Here is a 15,705-nt window from a genome sequence, read left to right on the forward strand (position 1 = left end):
AGGCAGGCGGATTTCTGAGTTCGAGGCCAGCCTGGTCTACAAAGTGAGTTCCAGGACAGCCAGGGCTACACAGAGAAACCCTGTCTTGAAAAACCAAAATAAATAAATAAATAAATAAATAAATAAATAAATCTTTTTTTAAAAAAGGACTCAAAATTGAAAAACTAATGCTGAAGTACAGAGACTGATCAGCTCTGTAACAAGACAATGTCAAACGTTTATGAGAAGTTTACAGAGCTGAGGTCAGGACCCTGGCTTGGCCTTTACCTCTGGCTCCAGCTCAGGAACTCTAGCACGACAGGCTGAGTCTGAAACTAAACTTTACATTAGAAGTCTCAGTCCTGCACGGTGGTGCACGCCTTTCATCTCATCAGAGGCAGACAGGCAGGTGGATCTCTTGCCACACATGCCTGATGATCTAAGTTCAGTATCTTAACCACAGAGGTAATCAAGCTGTGCCCTGACCTCTAGAGGAGCATTGCACCCCCGTATACACAACAATAAACAAAACTAGGAGTAGAGATCTGTGGGGAAAGACACCTACCGAAAGCGAGGGTGTCCCGAGGGCCACTTGAACTGGTGCTTCTTGCGAAGGTGCACAGTGAGGTTGTTGCCACGTGTGAAGCATTTGTCACAGACATGGCATTTGTACCTTGGCTCTGAGTCTCCCTGCCGAGAAGGGAGGAGATGAGGTCAGCTCCTCACTCACACTCCTGCCAGCCCTTCCCCACCAGCCAGCCACTCACTCACTTCATGCACTTTACGGTGATGGGACTTGACAGAGCTGAGTGACCTCGCACTGAAACTGCAGTTCTCAAAGTCACACCTGTAGGCTGACTCCTTGCTGTGGGTGTCCAGGTGCTTCCGGAGGTCAATCAAATTCTTACAGCTGCAAAGAGAAATCACGAGGCGTTGGGGGGCATAGGGAACCCTGAAACTCGAGCCTTGTATTTTGTACCCCAGGGTCCCCTTATACCTGTAGTCACAACAGTCACATTTATAGGGTCGGTCCTCACTGTGTCGAAAGCGCATGTGATTCCGGAGGGAAGAAGGCAGTGGGCAGGTCATGTCACACAAAGGGCATTTATAGTGATTCACTGAGGAGCAGAGAAGAGGACAAAAGGCCATGAGTTATGGACTCACAGAACCTTAAGAAGAAGGCAGGAAGGCTTGGGCACAGGCCACTCACCATGGTTCCGCATGTGGTCACGCAAAAGCCTCTCTGTGGCAAATCTCTTGGAACAGTGGGAACACTGGAATCGCTGCTCTGGGGTGGAGTGGGCAGAACAAAGGGGACTGAAGAGAACAGTGAAGGGCAGAGGAGAGGAGAGCCATCCCAAACACAAGGGAGCCACCCGAGGAGCCAAGGGGAGCTACAAACGGGATCTGGAGTCCACCTGAGTTAAAACCCCAGCTTCACCACTTACTAGCTGTGTGATCTCAGGTAAGTGATTTAAGCTCTCTGAGCCTCAGTTTCCTCATCTGTAAAAAGGGGAATAAGAAGCCTACCTCATGGGGCTGTTGTGAGGATTCCTGAGATAACTGATGCTAAAAGAGTAAGTGCTGATCATTGTCTAAGTGAAGGCTAGGAAGTGCCTGATCCCAAAGGGGAAGAGTGCAGGGCACAGATCTCAGCAGAGCCACCTCCCCTGGGAAAATACCCTTGTCCTCACTTCAAGTAGGATAGATAGCCCACACTCCCCCTCTCTGCTCCAACTTCTTACGATCCAATGAGGTCTGGCGACGGATGTGATCTAAGAACTTGGTGTTGTTGGCAAACATGCCCCCACAGGTGGGACAGGCCACCACCTTCTCCTGGGTGTGGCTGCGGAGGTGTTCTCGAAGCTTACACCGGTCCTTGAAGGTACAGGTACAGCCTGGGAAGGAAGATCTGATCATCTTCCATCCTTAAATACCCTTCCCCAACTTGGCTCTGGTACCCCCAAGTTTCTCCAGCCAGGAGTCTGCTAGTCTTGCAGTAACTAGTCCCACCCCTGGCTCCTCTAGACCTTTACACCTCCAGGGGTTTTTTGAGCAGAGGCGTGACCCTACCTTTCCAGCCACACTGCACCACATGGTTGTCCTTGCTGACAGCTTGGTATTCACAGCACAGGCTGTGCGCATCCACATGCCGATAGAACCACTCAGGATTGTCGAAGATACTCTGTGCCAGGGCAACTTGGCGTGAGGACTGAGAATGGTTAAAGGGACTCTTACCCATGTCCAAAGGGGCCTCTTGCTCTCCCCCAAATTAACTTGTGGGAACAACCAAGTTTTAAGACAAAGGAGTTACACAAGAACAGATGAGATATACTAGCACGAGTCTCAGAAATATAATGCACCCCAGAAAGAGTCAAGGTTCCCAGCTTCCTTCCACCCCATGTCTGGCACTATCTGCTGACCTCGCAATGTTCCCACAGGCACAGGAAATGGTCAGGGATGTCAGGGATGACGTTCCGGCTCTGAAAGTCCAGGATGCAGGGGCTGAGGTCAGCCTGGCTTTGTAAGGCTTGCAGCCCCCACTGTTTTAGCTTGGTGTGGTAGCAGTGGAAGTAGACATGGCGGATGAGGTCTGCAGAACTGTCCAGAGAGCAGAAGCCACATTCCTGCCACAAGCAGGAGAATTCTTCCTCTGCAGAAAGGTTTAGAAAGAATAGTCTGATACTTTCCAAGCTCAGTTTACTTTTCATTTCAAACATGAAGCAGGACTCTGACCAGGGATGAACCCACCAGGAGTTCATCCACCATGTAATCATACCTAGTAACTTTGGTTTGTTTTGGTTTGGTTTTTTTTTTTTTTTCAAGACAGGGTTTCTCTGTGTAGCCCTGGCTGTCCTGGAACTCACTCTATAGACCAGGTTGGCCTCGAACTCAGAGATCCACCTGCCTCTGCCTCCCGAGTGCTGGGATTAAAGGCGTGCGCCACCACTATCTAATGACTTTCAACTGAGTCTGGTATGGTTACCACATAACGAGGAAGCAGGAGTCCCAGTCCTTGTCTTCACAGGACTTTCAGTCAGAGAAGGTTAAGTAACCACATCTACATAACTGCAGCTAGTGGCAAGGGATATGGGGTAAGGTACCAGGCAAACATCACCCAGAGCTAGGAATGCTGGCTTTTATCTATAATACCAAGCAAGACTCAAGTATTAGGCTGGCAAACTACCTTTTTTGTTTGTTTGTTTGTTTTTGTTTTTTTTGAGACAGGGTTTCTCTGTGTAGCCCTGGCTGTCCTAAAACTCACTCTGTAGACCAGGCTGGCCTCAAACTTAGAAATCCGCCTGCCTCTGCCTCCCGAGTGCTGGGATCAAAGGTGTGCGCCACCACTGCCCAGCTAAATTGCCATGATTTTGAGGCCAACCTGGACTACAGAGTAAGACCCTGCTATAAACTGTTAAACAGAAGAAACTTGATGCTGACTGAAGTTTAAAAGAATCCCTCTGTTAAGAGTCAATGTAAAAGACAGGCCCATCATTCATCCCCACTTCCTATCGCTCCTGCACCTCTAAGCACCACAGCTTTGCTTTTTTCTGTTTTGCTCTTTTTTTTCTGCCCCTCTCCCCATGATTGCTTATTTTAAAAGGCTGAAAATTCAGGGGAAAAAATCCTTTAATTTTTGTGTATTATTTGATTTTGCAAACAGGTGTGGTGTGTAACTATAATCCCAGAATCCTCAGCAGAATCAGACTTGAAGTTCAACCTTAGCTACATAATAAGTTTAAGGTCAATCAGGGCTACAGGAGACTATCAAAGAAAGGGAAAAAGAGTAAACAGAAAGAGGTGCATTTCTGAGTATCCTGAATACAACTGTTCAGCTTTCTTAGCTATGGTGAGTAGTTACGACATAAATGTGCTCCAAACTCTGTATGGTGGCTCATGGTAGTAATTCCAGCATTTGGGAGGTCACAGCAGGAGGACTTCACGGGGTATGAGGCTAGCCTGGATTAATAAGATCTGTCTCAGAAGTAAACAGGGACAGGAGATGGCTTAGCAGTTAAGACTACTTGTTGCTCTTACAGACGACCTGGGTTTGGTTCCCACATGATGGTTTACAACCATCCAGTTCAAAGGACTCCAACATCCTTTCCTGGCCTCTATAGACACCGGGCACTCATGGTGCACACACATGAAGATAAGATAAATAAAACAAAATAAATAAATCTAAACAAAAAATATAAGTAAGTTAATAAAAAGGGAAAGGGGAGGTTGGGCATGGTGACATGAACCTTTAGTCTCAGTACCTGGGAGGCACAGGCTGGCGGACACCTGTAATTCACTCAGATCTCTATGAATTCAAGGCAAGCATGCTCTACAGAATGAAATCTAGGCCACCAAAGGATTCAAAGTGAATCCTGTCTCAAAAAAATAAAAATAAAAATAAAAAGGGTGGGTGGGTGGGTGAGAGATGGCTCAGCAAGGAAAGGTACTTACTCCCAAGCCTAATAATCTGAGTTTTGACCCCCAGAACCCACACAGTGGAAGAAAAGGATGGACTCCCACAGATGTCCTCTGACCCCAAACATAGTCCATGGCAAGCTCACACACCACACACACAAATATATAAATATGTGTTCCCACTCCCATAAAGAATGTTTAAGGGAAGAGGACCAGCAAAATGATTTAGCAGGTAAAGGAGCTTGTATCAAGCCCGATGACTCGGAGCCTACTCCCATCAGGGGTCCTGTGATGTCCACACTCCATCCATGGCATGCATGTGCAGACACATATACACACAAAAGTCACACACTCCTTCTGCTGGTAGTCATTCTTTCCACCCTTGCTGACTGACTTCTCTAGAGATGACTTCCTAATATTTTCATGAATGAAGAAAGTATAATTAAGAAAATAAGCCTCAGAGGGTTAGAGAGATGGCTTAGAGGTTAAGATGGCTGCTCTTCCAGAGGACCTAGGTTCCACTCCTAGCACTCATATGGCAGCTCACTACTCTCTGTAACCCCAGCTCTGGGGGATCCAACACCCTCATACAGACACAAACGCAGGCAAAACGCCAATGCACATGAAGTAAAAAACAAACTAAAAAAAAAAAAAGCCAGGTGTAGTACGCACTCCTTTAATCCCAGTACTCAGGAGGCAGAGGCAAGTGGACCTCAAAGTTTGAGGCCAGCCTGGTCTACAAAATGAGTTCCAGGACAACCAAGGCTACACAGAGAAACCCTATCTTGAAAAAGAAAAATGGGGGGGTGGGGAGGGGGATGACTCACGACTGTTCCCTCAACTGTCCTTTCTCTAGCGATCTGTCGAAGTCACACCTCCCTTAAGCTTCTTCCTGCCCCTTACCAAGTGGGTCCTCTTCCTCTTCTTCCTCCTTAGAGCCATGCATGTGCTGCTGCAGGTGCTGAGTGACATGGTCGAAGAACTCCTCCATGGCCGAGCACACAAAGGAGCAGGACCCCCACTCACACTGGAGCCCCAGGTTCTCCTTCCGGGGAACTTTTCCAGGAGGCGACATGGCCTTTACCTTAGAGGAAGAGGAAGAAATCCAGAGTTGTAAGACTGTATTCCAGGGCTGCTGGAGGCAGATGCAGGCGATCAGCCCACTGAGAGCCAGCAGGTATTTTTCGGTATCTCGAGTTTTTGGGTTTGTTTTGTTTTTCAGTAGGGATGGACCTCTAGACCAAATTCTAGAGGCTGTCTGCTTTCCTGGAAAGAGAGAATAATACTGAGCGTGGGCCAAGCACTAAGCTAAGGACGTTAACAGACATTTTCTCATAGAGCTTCCGAGCATATTCCCATGGGAGACAGAACAATGCTGTTTCAAAGAAAGGCACCAAAGTTAAATCCCAGACCCCACGGCCGACCGCCTACTGCATGTGAGGTCTTGGCCAAAACAGGGAGAACAAAACTTTTTGTTTGGAATATCACACTTACTGTATATGCACTATTTTGTTGAATAGAGCTGGAGAGAAGGCTCTGGTTAGGAGCCCAGACAACTCTTCTAAGGGACCGAGGCTAGACTGCCAACAGCCATATGGCTGCTACAACCATCTATAACACCAGCTCCAGGGGATGAAACACATTTTTCTGCCCTGAGAGCACTGCAGGTATGTTATGCGACCTCCATACAGGTAAAACACCCATACACATTAAAGTAAAAATAAATCTCAAGGGGCTGGAGATATGGCTCAGTGGTTAAGAGCTCTGGCTGCTCTTCCAGAGGATGTGGGTTCAATTCCCAGCTCCCATATAGTAGCTTACAACTATCTGTAATTCCAACTCCAGAGGATCCAATATTCTCACACAGACTTTTGTTCCTGGAAAAACACCATTGCATAGGAAAGAAAAAAAAAATGATCAAGTTTTTTAAAAAGCCCTCACAAAAATACTATCTTGTTCTTGTTTTGGTTATTTTTGGTACTGAGGACGGAATCTAGGACCTTATAAATAGTATTTGGGACAGGGTTTCCCTAAGTGACCCAGGGGGGCCTTAAACTTACTCTGAGGTCTGTCTAGTGTGCTGCATTCCTCCTGCCTCAGACTCCCAAGTAGCTGAAATTACAAGTTTGAGCCACCACACTCAGCCATGGTAAACACTCTGTGTGTGTGTGTGTGTGTGTGTTTAGAAGTCAATTGGAAGGGCCCCATGGTTCCTCAAGAATCAACCATCTGGCCGGGCGGGAGGCAGAGGCAGGTGGATTTCTGAGTTCGAGGCCAGCCTGGTCTACAAAGTGAGTTCCAGGACAGCCAGGGCTATCAGAGAAACCCTGTCTCAAAAAACCAAAAAAAAAAAAAAAAAAAAAAGAATCAACCATCTGAGGGCTTTCTTTGCTTTTGATAGAGTCTTTCCTTGCCCTGGAGCTCACTGAGTAGGCTAGACTGGCTGACCAGTGAGCTCCGAGGAGTCTCCTGTCTCTACTTCCCAACAACAGGATCACAAACATTCGTGGGCCTTTTGACAAGATGGGGTCTCTCTGGCTGCCTTGAAGCAAGCTATGTAGACCATGCGGGCCTTGGCCGGTCCATCTCTGCTTTTCAAATGCTAGGATTAAATGCCTGTGCCACCACTCCCAGCCATTGGACTCTTTGCTTTTTTAATGTGGGCTCTGCAGATCAAACCAAGGCCTCCCAAGGTTTGTGAAGCAAGTACTTTACTGACTGAGCCACCTCTAGCCTCATATTAAGCATTTTATTTGCATCATGTTATTAGTAACACTATGAGGCAGGCATCATTTAAACCTCATTTATAGATAAGCTGAAGCTGAGCCCAAAGTCCATATTCTTATTTCATATAGCCTACATGACCCTGAAGCATTCTACTTCTTACTGGATTACGACGTTAAATTTCCCGTCAGGCTTTCAATACCATAAATTTGTCTTTGCTTTGCCCACACAATACTAGATCCCACTACTCCTTTAACGTTAAAATGTAGATTCCATTTGACTGAAGGAGCCCTGTTTACACTCCAGCATCTATACTTTACTAAACATTTTTAAGAATATAATAAGCTGGTCGTGGTGGCGCACGGCTTTGATTCCAGCACTCAGGAGGCAGAGGCAGGCGGATTTCTGAATTTAAGGCCAGCCTGGTTTACAAAGTGAGTTCCAGGACAGCCAGGGCTACACAGACAAACCCTGTCTTTAAAAACAAAACAAAACAAAAGGAATATAATAAGTATGTATTTTAAAAGAACGAGAAGAAAGTGAACGGTTCATACAAAATTTCTTGGAGGGGCATTAAAGGGACAATTCTGCAGAAGTGAGATGGCTCAGTGGGGAAAAATGTTCTTGTCATACTACCCTGACAACCTGACTGTGACCCCAGGAACCCCACCACCACCATTCACTCACATATGCTCACACCAGTTGATTAGGGTGGCATTGCCAGTCTTTGAGACAGGATCTCTTGAGAATTTCAGGACAGCCAGAGCCACAAAGTTAAGATGGCCTCACAAAAAGAAAGCCACCACGGACATCACATTATGTCTAAGGGTGTATCTGTCTGAAGAGGAAGTCAGAAGGATGGAGGAGGAAAATAAAACGAAACTCCTTAGTTTTGTGACCTTAAATTACTTAAGCCAAGTGGGCCTAACGCACTACTGAGGCTCACTAAGGGTTAGCTACACCTATCCTTGTTTCTGAGTGTTAATTCGGGGGTGGAGAAGCACCCCCCACACCCCCCAGGATCCTTACCCGACATTTCATCACTAGTCAAAGTACAAAACCATCCCATCAACAATTATCAGGAGTATATGCTGTATCGCCAGGAACCAATGAACTCTGAGCCACAATCCACAAGAAGAAAGGCCCAGGTCCTAAACAAGGACTCACAGACCAGGATCTGACGCTGAACCCCGCAACCAAACCAAAGCGCAGGACCAGGGAGATCGGGACACGAAAAGGCCGGTGGGCAGGCTCGCCTGAGCGCTGAGGCCGGAGGATAGGTAGCTAGAACTCAGAGGAAGTAGCCCATCCCGGAGAGCTTCCCGGGATCCGCGGCGTCAAGCGTGGTGCCGAGCGAGTCCAGCCGCAGAGAACCCTAGCCCGAGGGCGCGGAGTTTAAGGGCCGGCTCGGACGCCACACCGAGCGGCTCCAGGAAGCACGGCCTTCCGCAGGCTCCGGAGAGAACCGCCTTAGCCACCAAGGTACCGGAGCCGCAAGCCTCCACTCACCTGCCAGCGCCGCTGGTTTGCCTAGCGCCCCACCCACCTCACACCATCTACCCCCAGGCGTTTGAGCGACGATCAGCGACAGCCAATCGCGGCTCTCGAGTCGACCAACAGCCAATGGCCGCTGCGTCTGTCAGAACCCGTGCGCACCAAAACACGGAAGAGGCGGGAATCGTCCGGGAGAGGGCTCCGAGTCCCAGGGGGGAGAGTGAGGGACGACCGGATGTGGCTGAAGTTCGCGTCACCTTCAAAAGTGGGTTGGGCCTGCTCCCGGCTGTGCGCAGGCGGGAAGCTTTGAGGCTTGAATTCCCACTACTGCGCAAACTCGCGCCGACTACCCACTGGGCATGCGCCTAGTTTGGCCTGGTCTGTCGTCTTCCTCTCGGTGTAGTTCGGTTAGTTGTCTAGGTGGTTCGCCTACACTGGGGCCCCACCTTCATCTTTGATTTTAAGTCTTCTCTGTTTTATGTACCGTACCCCAGGTTGACCTTGGACTCACAGAGACCTACCTGTATGCTGCCCAAGTGCGGCACCTCACCCATTTAAGGGATACTGTGGGATTCATTCAAGGATTTCTGCTTGCTAGACAAATGCTCTACCAACAGCCACACACACACACACACACACACACACACACCAGCCCGGGAGTCTACTTTCTTTAACACGTGATCATCCATATTTCTCTATCTTCACTTCCATTCTGTTCGACGAATGACACCCATCCCAGAACTCCACACTCATTTAACATGCCCCAGTGCTTAATTTCTCTACAAGGCATCCTTCACAGAGATCAGCAAAGTGATCTTTAACAAAACCAGACTCGATCAAGTCAGAATTCTGTGTAAAATATTCAAAGGCGTTCTGTTGCCTTCAGTACAATGACCCCAAACCAAATGGAGAATTTCCAAACACCAACATCTGGGTACTGCCTACCTCAAATCCTATCTTGTGTCTTAGACCTCATTTCCTGCATCTCAGACACAAATTTCAGTTTCCCCACCACACTGTGCCTCCTTTTACTTCCCATGTGTCCACTTGTTTTCCCCAGAAAGTCTCCCCTTCCCACTTCCCATTATGGTAACTAGCCATTCTTGTGTTTTCAATGGAGATGGTCCTTTGCCTGAAAATTGACTCTTCTCATTATGATATATTGTATTTGTGCTTACTACTGTGCAATCTACACTACCCAGTGAAAAAGAACAGTTGTGCCTATTTCTTCGTTTTTATAAATCAGCCATGGTCACACAATCCAGTGAAGGAAATTCAGAATTTAAAATTGCCATTCGAGAGACGGGCGTGGTGGTGCACGCCTTTAATCCCAGCACTCAGGAGGCAGAGGCAGGCAGATTTCTGAGTTCAAGGCCAGCCTGGTCTATAAAGTGAGTTCCAGGACAGCCAGGACTATACAGAGAAACCCTGTCTCGAAAAAGAAAAAAAAAATGCTATTCGAGGTGGCACATAATTTCACTCCTAGCACTCCAGAGGAAGCAGCAGGTGGACCTCTGAGTTTAAGGCCAATCTGGTTTACATAGTGAGTCCTGGACCACCCAAGGTTAGACAGGGAGAGAGACCTCCCCTCAGAAAATAAAATACAGCCAACCACCACAATAAGCTTGGTGTGGTGACACATACACACTTGTACTCCCAGGGCAGGGGCAGGGGAAGGGGAGGCAGGAAGGAGGGTCATAAAACCTGAGGGCAGTTTCCGGGAGCAGGTACTATATAGTAAGTGACAAGACAGCCCGGGCTAGAGACACTTCCTCAAAAATCATTTTGTCTGTGTCCTATGTAAATAAAAGTTTAGAGACAACATAAAAATAGGTCAAGTTGAGCCAGGTGTTCACAGGCCTGTAAACCCAAATCTTCTGCAGCTGTGGAGGCAGAAAGGTCCTACAGGCAATGTCGTGAGAAAGAGAATGTAGCTGTGGCCATGATACTTCACTTCTATAATCCTGTGTAAGCCTGGCTGGCCTTGAACTCACAGAGATCTGCCTGCCTCTGCCTTCCTAGTGCTGGGATTAAAGGCGTACACCACTTCAACTGGCTAAGATTTACTCCTTTAATGTCTATTGAGTGTTTGCTGCATGGATGTTAGGTACAGCATGTGTGTGCTATGACTGCAGAGGCCAAAAGAGGGCACCAGACCCTCCCTGTAATTGGAGTTACAGATAGTTGTGAGCTGCCATGTAGGTGCCGGGAATTGAACCAGGGTCCTCGTCAAGAGGACTCGGTGCTTAAAAGCAGTGTTTAAAAACACTAAGCCACTTCCTCAGAACCATCTCAAGAATTAAAAACAAACCTTTATAAATACTTTGACTAAATGTATGTGCATCATGTATGGCCTGGTGCCAGAAGAGGGCACCAGATCCCCAAGAACTACAGTTTGACAGATGGTTATGGCTGCCAGGTAAAGTGCTGGTAACTGAGTCAGGGTCCTCTGCAAAAGGAGCAGGTGTTGTTTGTGGCTGAACGTTCTCTTCATCCTCACCCCTTGTGTCTAGGGTGCTGGGATTAAAGGCCTGCACCACCAGCACTAGCACCCAGTTTTTAATGTGGTTGCTGGGATTTGAACTCAGGACCTTCCGAAGAGCAGTCAGTGCTCTTAACCACTGAGCCATCTCACCAGCCCCGCACCCAATTTTTAAAGTCCAGGTAGTGTTTTGTTGCCTAGTAGGGTTCACATTCATCTTGAGAACCACAATTCAGGCTGGGTTATCCAGACATATTCTGGGACTTCTTTCTAAAAAGCTGCCCCCTACAAAGCACCATTGATGTTTATTAAAGGGTATAGATTAGGTCAGACAAACTAGAACACTTTAATATTTTGTTGTTGTTGTTTCTGTTTGCTGTTGTTTTGAGACAGGTCTTCTCTGTGTTTCCCAGGCTGTCCTCAAACTCAGAGATCTGCATGCCCCTGCCTCCCAAGAACTGGGATTAAAGGTGTGTGCCACAGCCACCGCTACCACCACCAGGATGTTAAAACTCATCTTTAATCCTAGCACTTGACAGGTTGACACAGCAGGGTTTTACATTCAAGGTCAGTCTGAGCTATAAAGAATGTCAAGGCCTATCTGGGTAACTTAGTGAGATCCTATCTATAAAAGGGGAAAAGAGGGTCTGGGATGCGTCTCAGTGGAAGAGTTTACATGTATGAGGCCCTGATTCTATCTCAGTCATCACACACATTAAAATAAATAAATAAAGGGGCTGGTGAGATGGCTCAGTGGGTAAGAGCACCCGACTGCTCTTCTGAAGGTCCAGAGTTCAAATCCCAGCAACCACATGGTGGCTCACAACCATCTGCAACAAGATCTGACTCCCTCTTCTGGAGTGTCTGAAGACAGCTACAGTGTACTTACATATAATAAATAAATAAATCTTTAAAAAATAAATAAATAAATAAATAAATAAATAAAAAACTAAGACAAGTTACAGCCAAGTGTGATGTCACACACCTGTAATCTCAGCACTGGAAAAGTTTAAGGTCAGCCTGGGCCACATAGAAAGACCTTATATATAAAAAAAAAAAACAAAAAACAAAAAAACAGTAAAAAAAAAAAAACCAAACCAGGGCTGGTGAGATGGCTCAGGGGTTAGGAGCACTGACTGCTCTTCCAGAGGTCCTGAGTTCAATTCCCAGCAACAACATGGTGGCTCACAACCATCCGTAATGAGATCTGATGCTCTTTTCTGGTGTGTCTGAAGACAGCTACAGTGTAAGTACATATAATAAATAAATTAATTAAATTTAAAAAAAAAAAAAAACCATGCTGTCTATTCACAAGCCAAGCCCAGGTAAGTTATACATCAAGGCTGGAGTTCAGAAATGACCTGATTATCCCAGGCCACTTTCATTTTTAGAGGTGAAGAAACTGGAGTCCAGAAAGAAGTAGCAGCTTGGGCCAGATAGAGATATTTGTAGCACACTTAGTTTCCTGCCTATTGGTCCTGCATTTTGAGTAACCTCTTATAGCAGCTTACTTGGTTCAATCCTGTGTAATATCTCAAAGGACAGGAAACAGAGGCATACCTGTAGGTATCTAAAACTCACCTATGTTAGGAATAGTGATTTTGTTTGTTTGTTTTGGACAGGCTCTCACTATATAGTCCTGACTAGCCTGGAACTCACAGAGACCCTCCTGCTTCTGAGTCCCAGGTACTGAAATTGAAGGTTTGTGTCAGCCACCACACCTGGCTCCATCCTCTCTATGAAATATTGCTAGAGACAAACCCCAGGGCTTTGGGTATGCTAAGGCAGAACTCTACCTTTGAGCTTCATCCCCAGTCCCTATCCCCCATTTGACAGAAGAAAAAAACCCGAGTACACAGCCAGGTGTGGTGTCCTAGCACTCAGGAGGAAGAAGCAGGGCTATCTCTGAGTTCAAGGCCAACCTGGTCTACTTAAGGAGTTCTAAGCCAGCTAGGACAACATAGGTGAGGCTCTGGATCAAAAACAAACCAAAACTGAGGCCCCATATTTGTCCACGGTCACAAAGGTAACCAACTGGTCAGTGGAGCTGGGTCTCAGATCAGAACAGTGCAGCCTCAGAGTCCACACTCTGAAGCGTGTTACAGCCTAGAAAGAACAGCCTGTGGGGGAGGGGTGGGGTTTTTTGCAGCAACTTGACTTTTCAGAGTGACATCACTCAAACCTCTCTACCCGTGTCCCTGTTCAAGGGCACCTGTGCCACCTGACTGCCTAGGTGACAATCAGTGAGCCCGCCCACTCTATCAACACCACAGCCTTTAGGCCTGCTTGCTTTTCAAAGGATAACCAGCCACTCCCGTTTATAAACTCCAATTTGATTTTAATTAAATAAATTAAATTCCAGGCCATCACACAGCAATGGACATCATCATCTCCCAGCATACAGAGGTGCAACCTTGCTCTATGATCGTACTGTCTTTAAAACTCCTAAAGCTGGCTCTCTAGGGAAGGCTTCCTCCCAGCTTCCTGGCTCCCTCCTTCCAACTGAGCCACTGCTCATGGAGAAGGCATCAAGTACAAAATGGTAATAAAGGGGAAGGAGAAACGAGGAGCGATGTGGGAGGTAGGGAGGTGGGGAGTGCCTGCCCCCCAATCCCGGGCCCTAGCCCGGCTTCCTGTGATCTGCCAATGTCTTCTGAAGGCAGACATTGGTGCTGGTCTAAGAGAGGACTCCCAAGGGAGGGGTAGAAACCCGTCCTGGGAATTGCCTTACCCTCCTGGGACAGAAAAGGGTCACCTGGGAGAGATGCCCTCTATCATGTTTGCCAAGGGTTCTAGACCACACATATAAATAGAAAAGAGAATAAATAAGGGAGAAGGACCTGCTGAGGAGAGAGTGCTCTGGGCTCCCCTCTGGGGGCAGTGCCAGCAGAGGCTTCTGATGAGCGTCCACACACCCAAGACAGAGCCCGCCCCTGACTCTCAGCTGCCAAACTCTCCTCTGTGTTCACGCAACAACTGTTGCCTCTCAGATGCTTCCCATGTCAGACACCCTTCCCGCTTACCCCACAGCCCAGTGTGCTGGGGCTCCCTATAACCCGAGGGCTTTCCTGGCCCCAGCAGTGGGGATCCAGGAAGGGGTACAGAAGGGGATGTGGGGGACAGACTAAGAGAACTCTTGATCTCTCCTAGTTCAGGGGCTTTCAGAGCTGGGGGCTAGGGTTGCCATTGGCCTTGGGTTTGGATTTGAAGGAAAAACGCTTGATAAGGCGACGGGAAAAGCTGCCAGCCTTCTTCCGGACGCTAGGTGTGGCCGTCGTGTTGGACAGGTCATCGTGTGACTGGCTCAGACCAGCTTCCTTCTGTCGGGGCCTCCGGCGGAAGATGAGCTTTGTGCCACTGCGCAGGAAACTCACTGTAGGGAAGAAGGGAAACTGAGGTGGACGGAGGGGCACAGGTCTGGGATGAGGGTGGAGAAAAGACTTAGAAGGTTAGTACAGAAGATGACGACTGTACTCTGTCTCTTCCCTAATGCCTGCCTTTCTCAGGAAAGGCGGTGGAAGCGCATGCGAGCTTCACCCATCCTGAGGAAGGAACACAGTCCTAGGGGGAGGGATCTGTGCGCCTCTGACCACATCCCCTGGAGGAACAACAAGGGTAGGGACTGCCGCTCTGGGAGGACTCTCAGCGGACTGAGCCTCCTTTCACTGAAAAGACAAAGACTGCACAGAGGGTGTTCCTTAAAGCCTATAAATCATAAAAGGAAAGGTCGATTAACATACTACATTCCAGGGTGTGAGCAGTGGGGAGTCTAGAAACCTCAAAGACGTGAATATGGGGCATAGAGAGAAGAAGGTGCTCACACAGCAGGCTTCGGATTCACAGACTCCATTCTCTCAAGCGATGCAAGCCACAGGTCAAGATTCTTTTCTGTTAGTTTTGTTTGAGGCAGAATGTGGATTCGTAGCCTGGGCTGGCTTTGAACTCATTACATAACCCAAGCTGATCTTAAACTCACAGCCTACCTCTTGCCACAGTCTCTCAAGTCTTGAGATTACAGCACCAGCTTTTAAATCATAAATAGATCCCAGCTGACAGGGTCATTGGTCAACGGGTGAGATCTAAGACAGCAAACTCTTTGTCCTTTGAAGTTAGAAAAGCTGTTTGCAACCTGAGTCACAGCCAGAGAGGGAATGGCATGCTTCCTCCTGTCCCTCCTTCCGTGAGAGTCTCAAAATGTGACCTGTAAACTGGCCTTCAACTCAAAACCCTGCCTCAGCCTCCTAAGTGCTGGGGATTCAGGTATTGCTGCCCAGCTCAAAAGAATAATCTTTTCTTTTCTTTTTTGAAACTGGCTTTCACCAGGCTGGCTTTGAACTCATAGATCTACCTGTCTCTGCCTCTTGAGTGCTGGGATGAAAGATGTGCACCACCGTGCCCAGCTCAGGGGAACAATGTTAAGATTGGCATGGAGTAGAATTTCTCATTATCCATGCAACTGGGGGTACAGAGTAGAAGAGGAAAAAAGAAAAAGATAAAGAAGGAGGAGGAGGAGGAGGAGGAGGAGGAGAAGGAGAAGAAGAAGAAGAAGAAGAAGAAGAAGAAGAAGAAGAAGAAGAAGAAGAAGAAGAAGAAGAAGAAGAAGAAGAAGA

General features: G+C 47.6%; 2 protein-coding genes across 5 annotated transcripts in view; both read right to left on the bottom strand.

Moving 5' to 3' along the window:
- The window catches only part of Hinfp (histone H4 transcription factor), an 11,023-nt gene extending 2,359 nt beyond the window's left edge, over positions 1 to 8,664 (bottom strand). Inside the window, exons 1-9 of one of the 3 annotated variants that reach the window (XM_021172359.2) lie at positions 8,629 to 8,664; positions 5,299 to 5,479; positions 2,403 to 2,632; positions 2,053 to 2,191; positions 1,725 to 1,877; positions 1,190 to 1,267; positions 977 to 1,097; positions 751 to 889; positions 545 to 669 (exon numbers count right to left, since the gene is read on the bottom strand). In XM_021172359.2, the coding sequence (XP_021028018.1) occupies positions 545 to 669; positions 751 to 889; positions 977 to 1,097; positions 1,190 to 1,267; positions 1,725 to 1,877; positions 2,053 to 2,191; positions 2,403 to 2,632; positions 5,299 to 5,470 (1,157 nt within the window). In that variant the 5' untranslated portion in view covers positions 5,471 to 5,479; positions 8,629 to 8,664. The other 2 variants (XM_029482098.1, XM_029482099.1) reach the window with 2 other exon arrangements.
- A 4,748-nt stretch (positions 8,665 to 13,412) lies between these two features.
- Positions 13,413 to 15,705, bottom strand: part of C2cd2l (C2CD2 like) — a 10,430-nt gene continuing 8,137 nt past the window's right edge. For both annotated transcript variants that reach the window (XM_021172502.2, XM_021172501.2), the window contains exon 14: positions 13,413 to 14,468. In XM_021172502.2, coding sequence (XP_021028161.1) covers positions 14,257 to 14,468 — 212 coding nt within the window. In that variant the 3' untranslated portion in view covers positions 13,413 to 14,256. The remainder of the gene's footprint in view (positions 14,469 to 15,705) is intronic.

This window comes from Mus caroli, chromosome 9, assembly GCF_900094665.2.
Source record: "Mus caroli chromosome 9, CAROLI_EIJ_v1.1, whole genome shotgun sequence".
Taxonomy (NCBI): domain Eukaryota; kingdom Metazoa; phylum Chordata; class Mammalia; order Rodentia; family Muridae; genus Mus; species Mus caroli.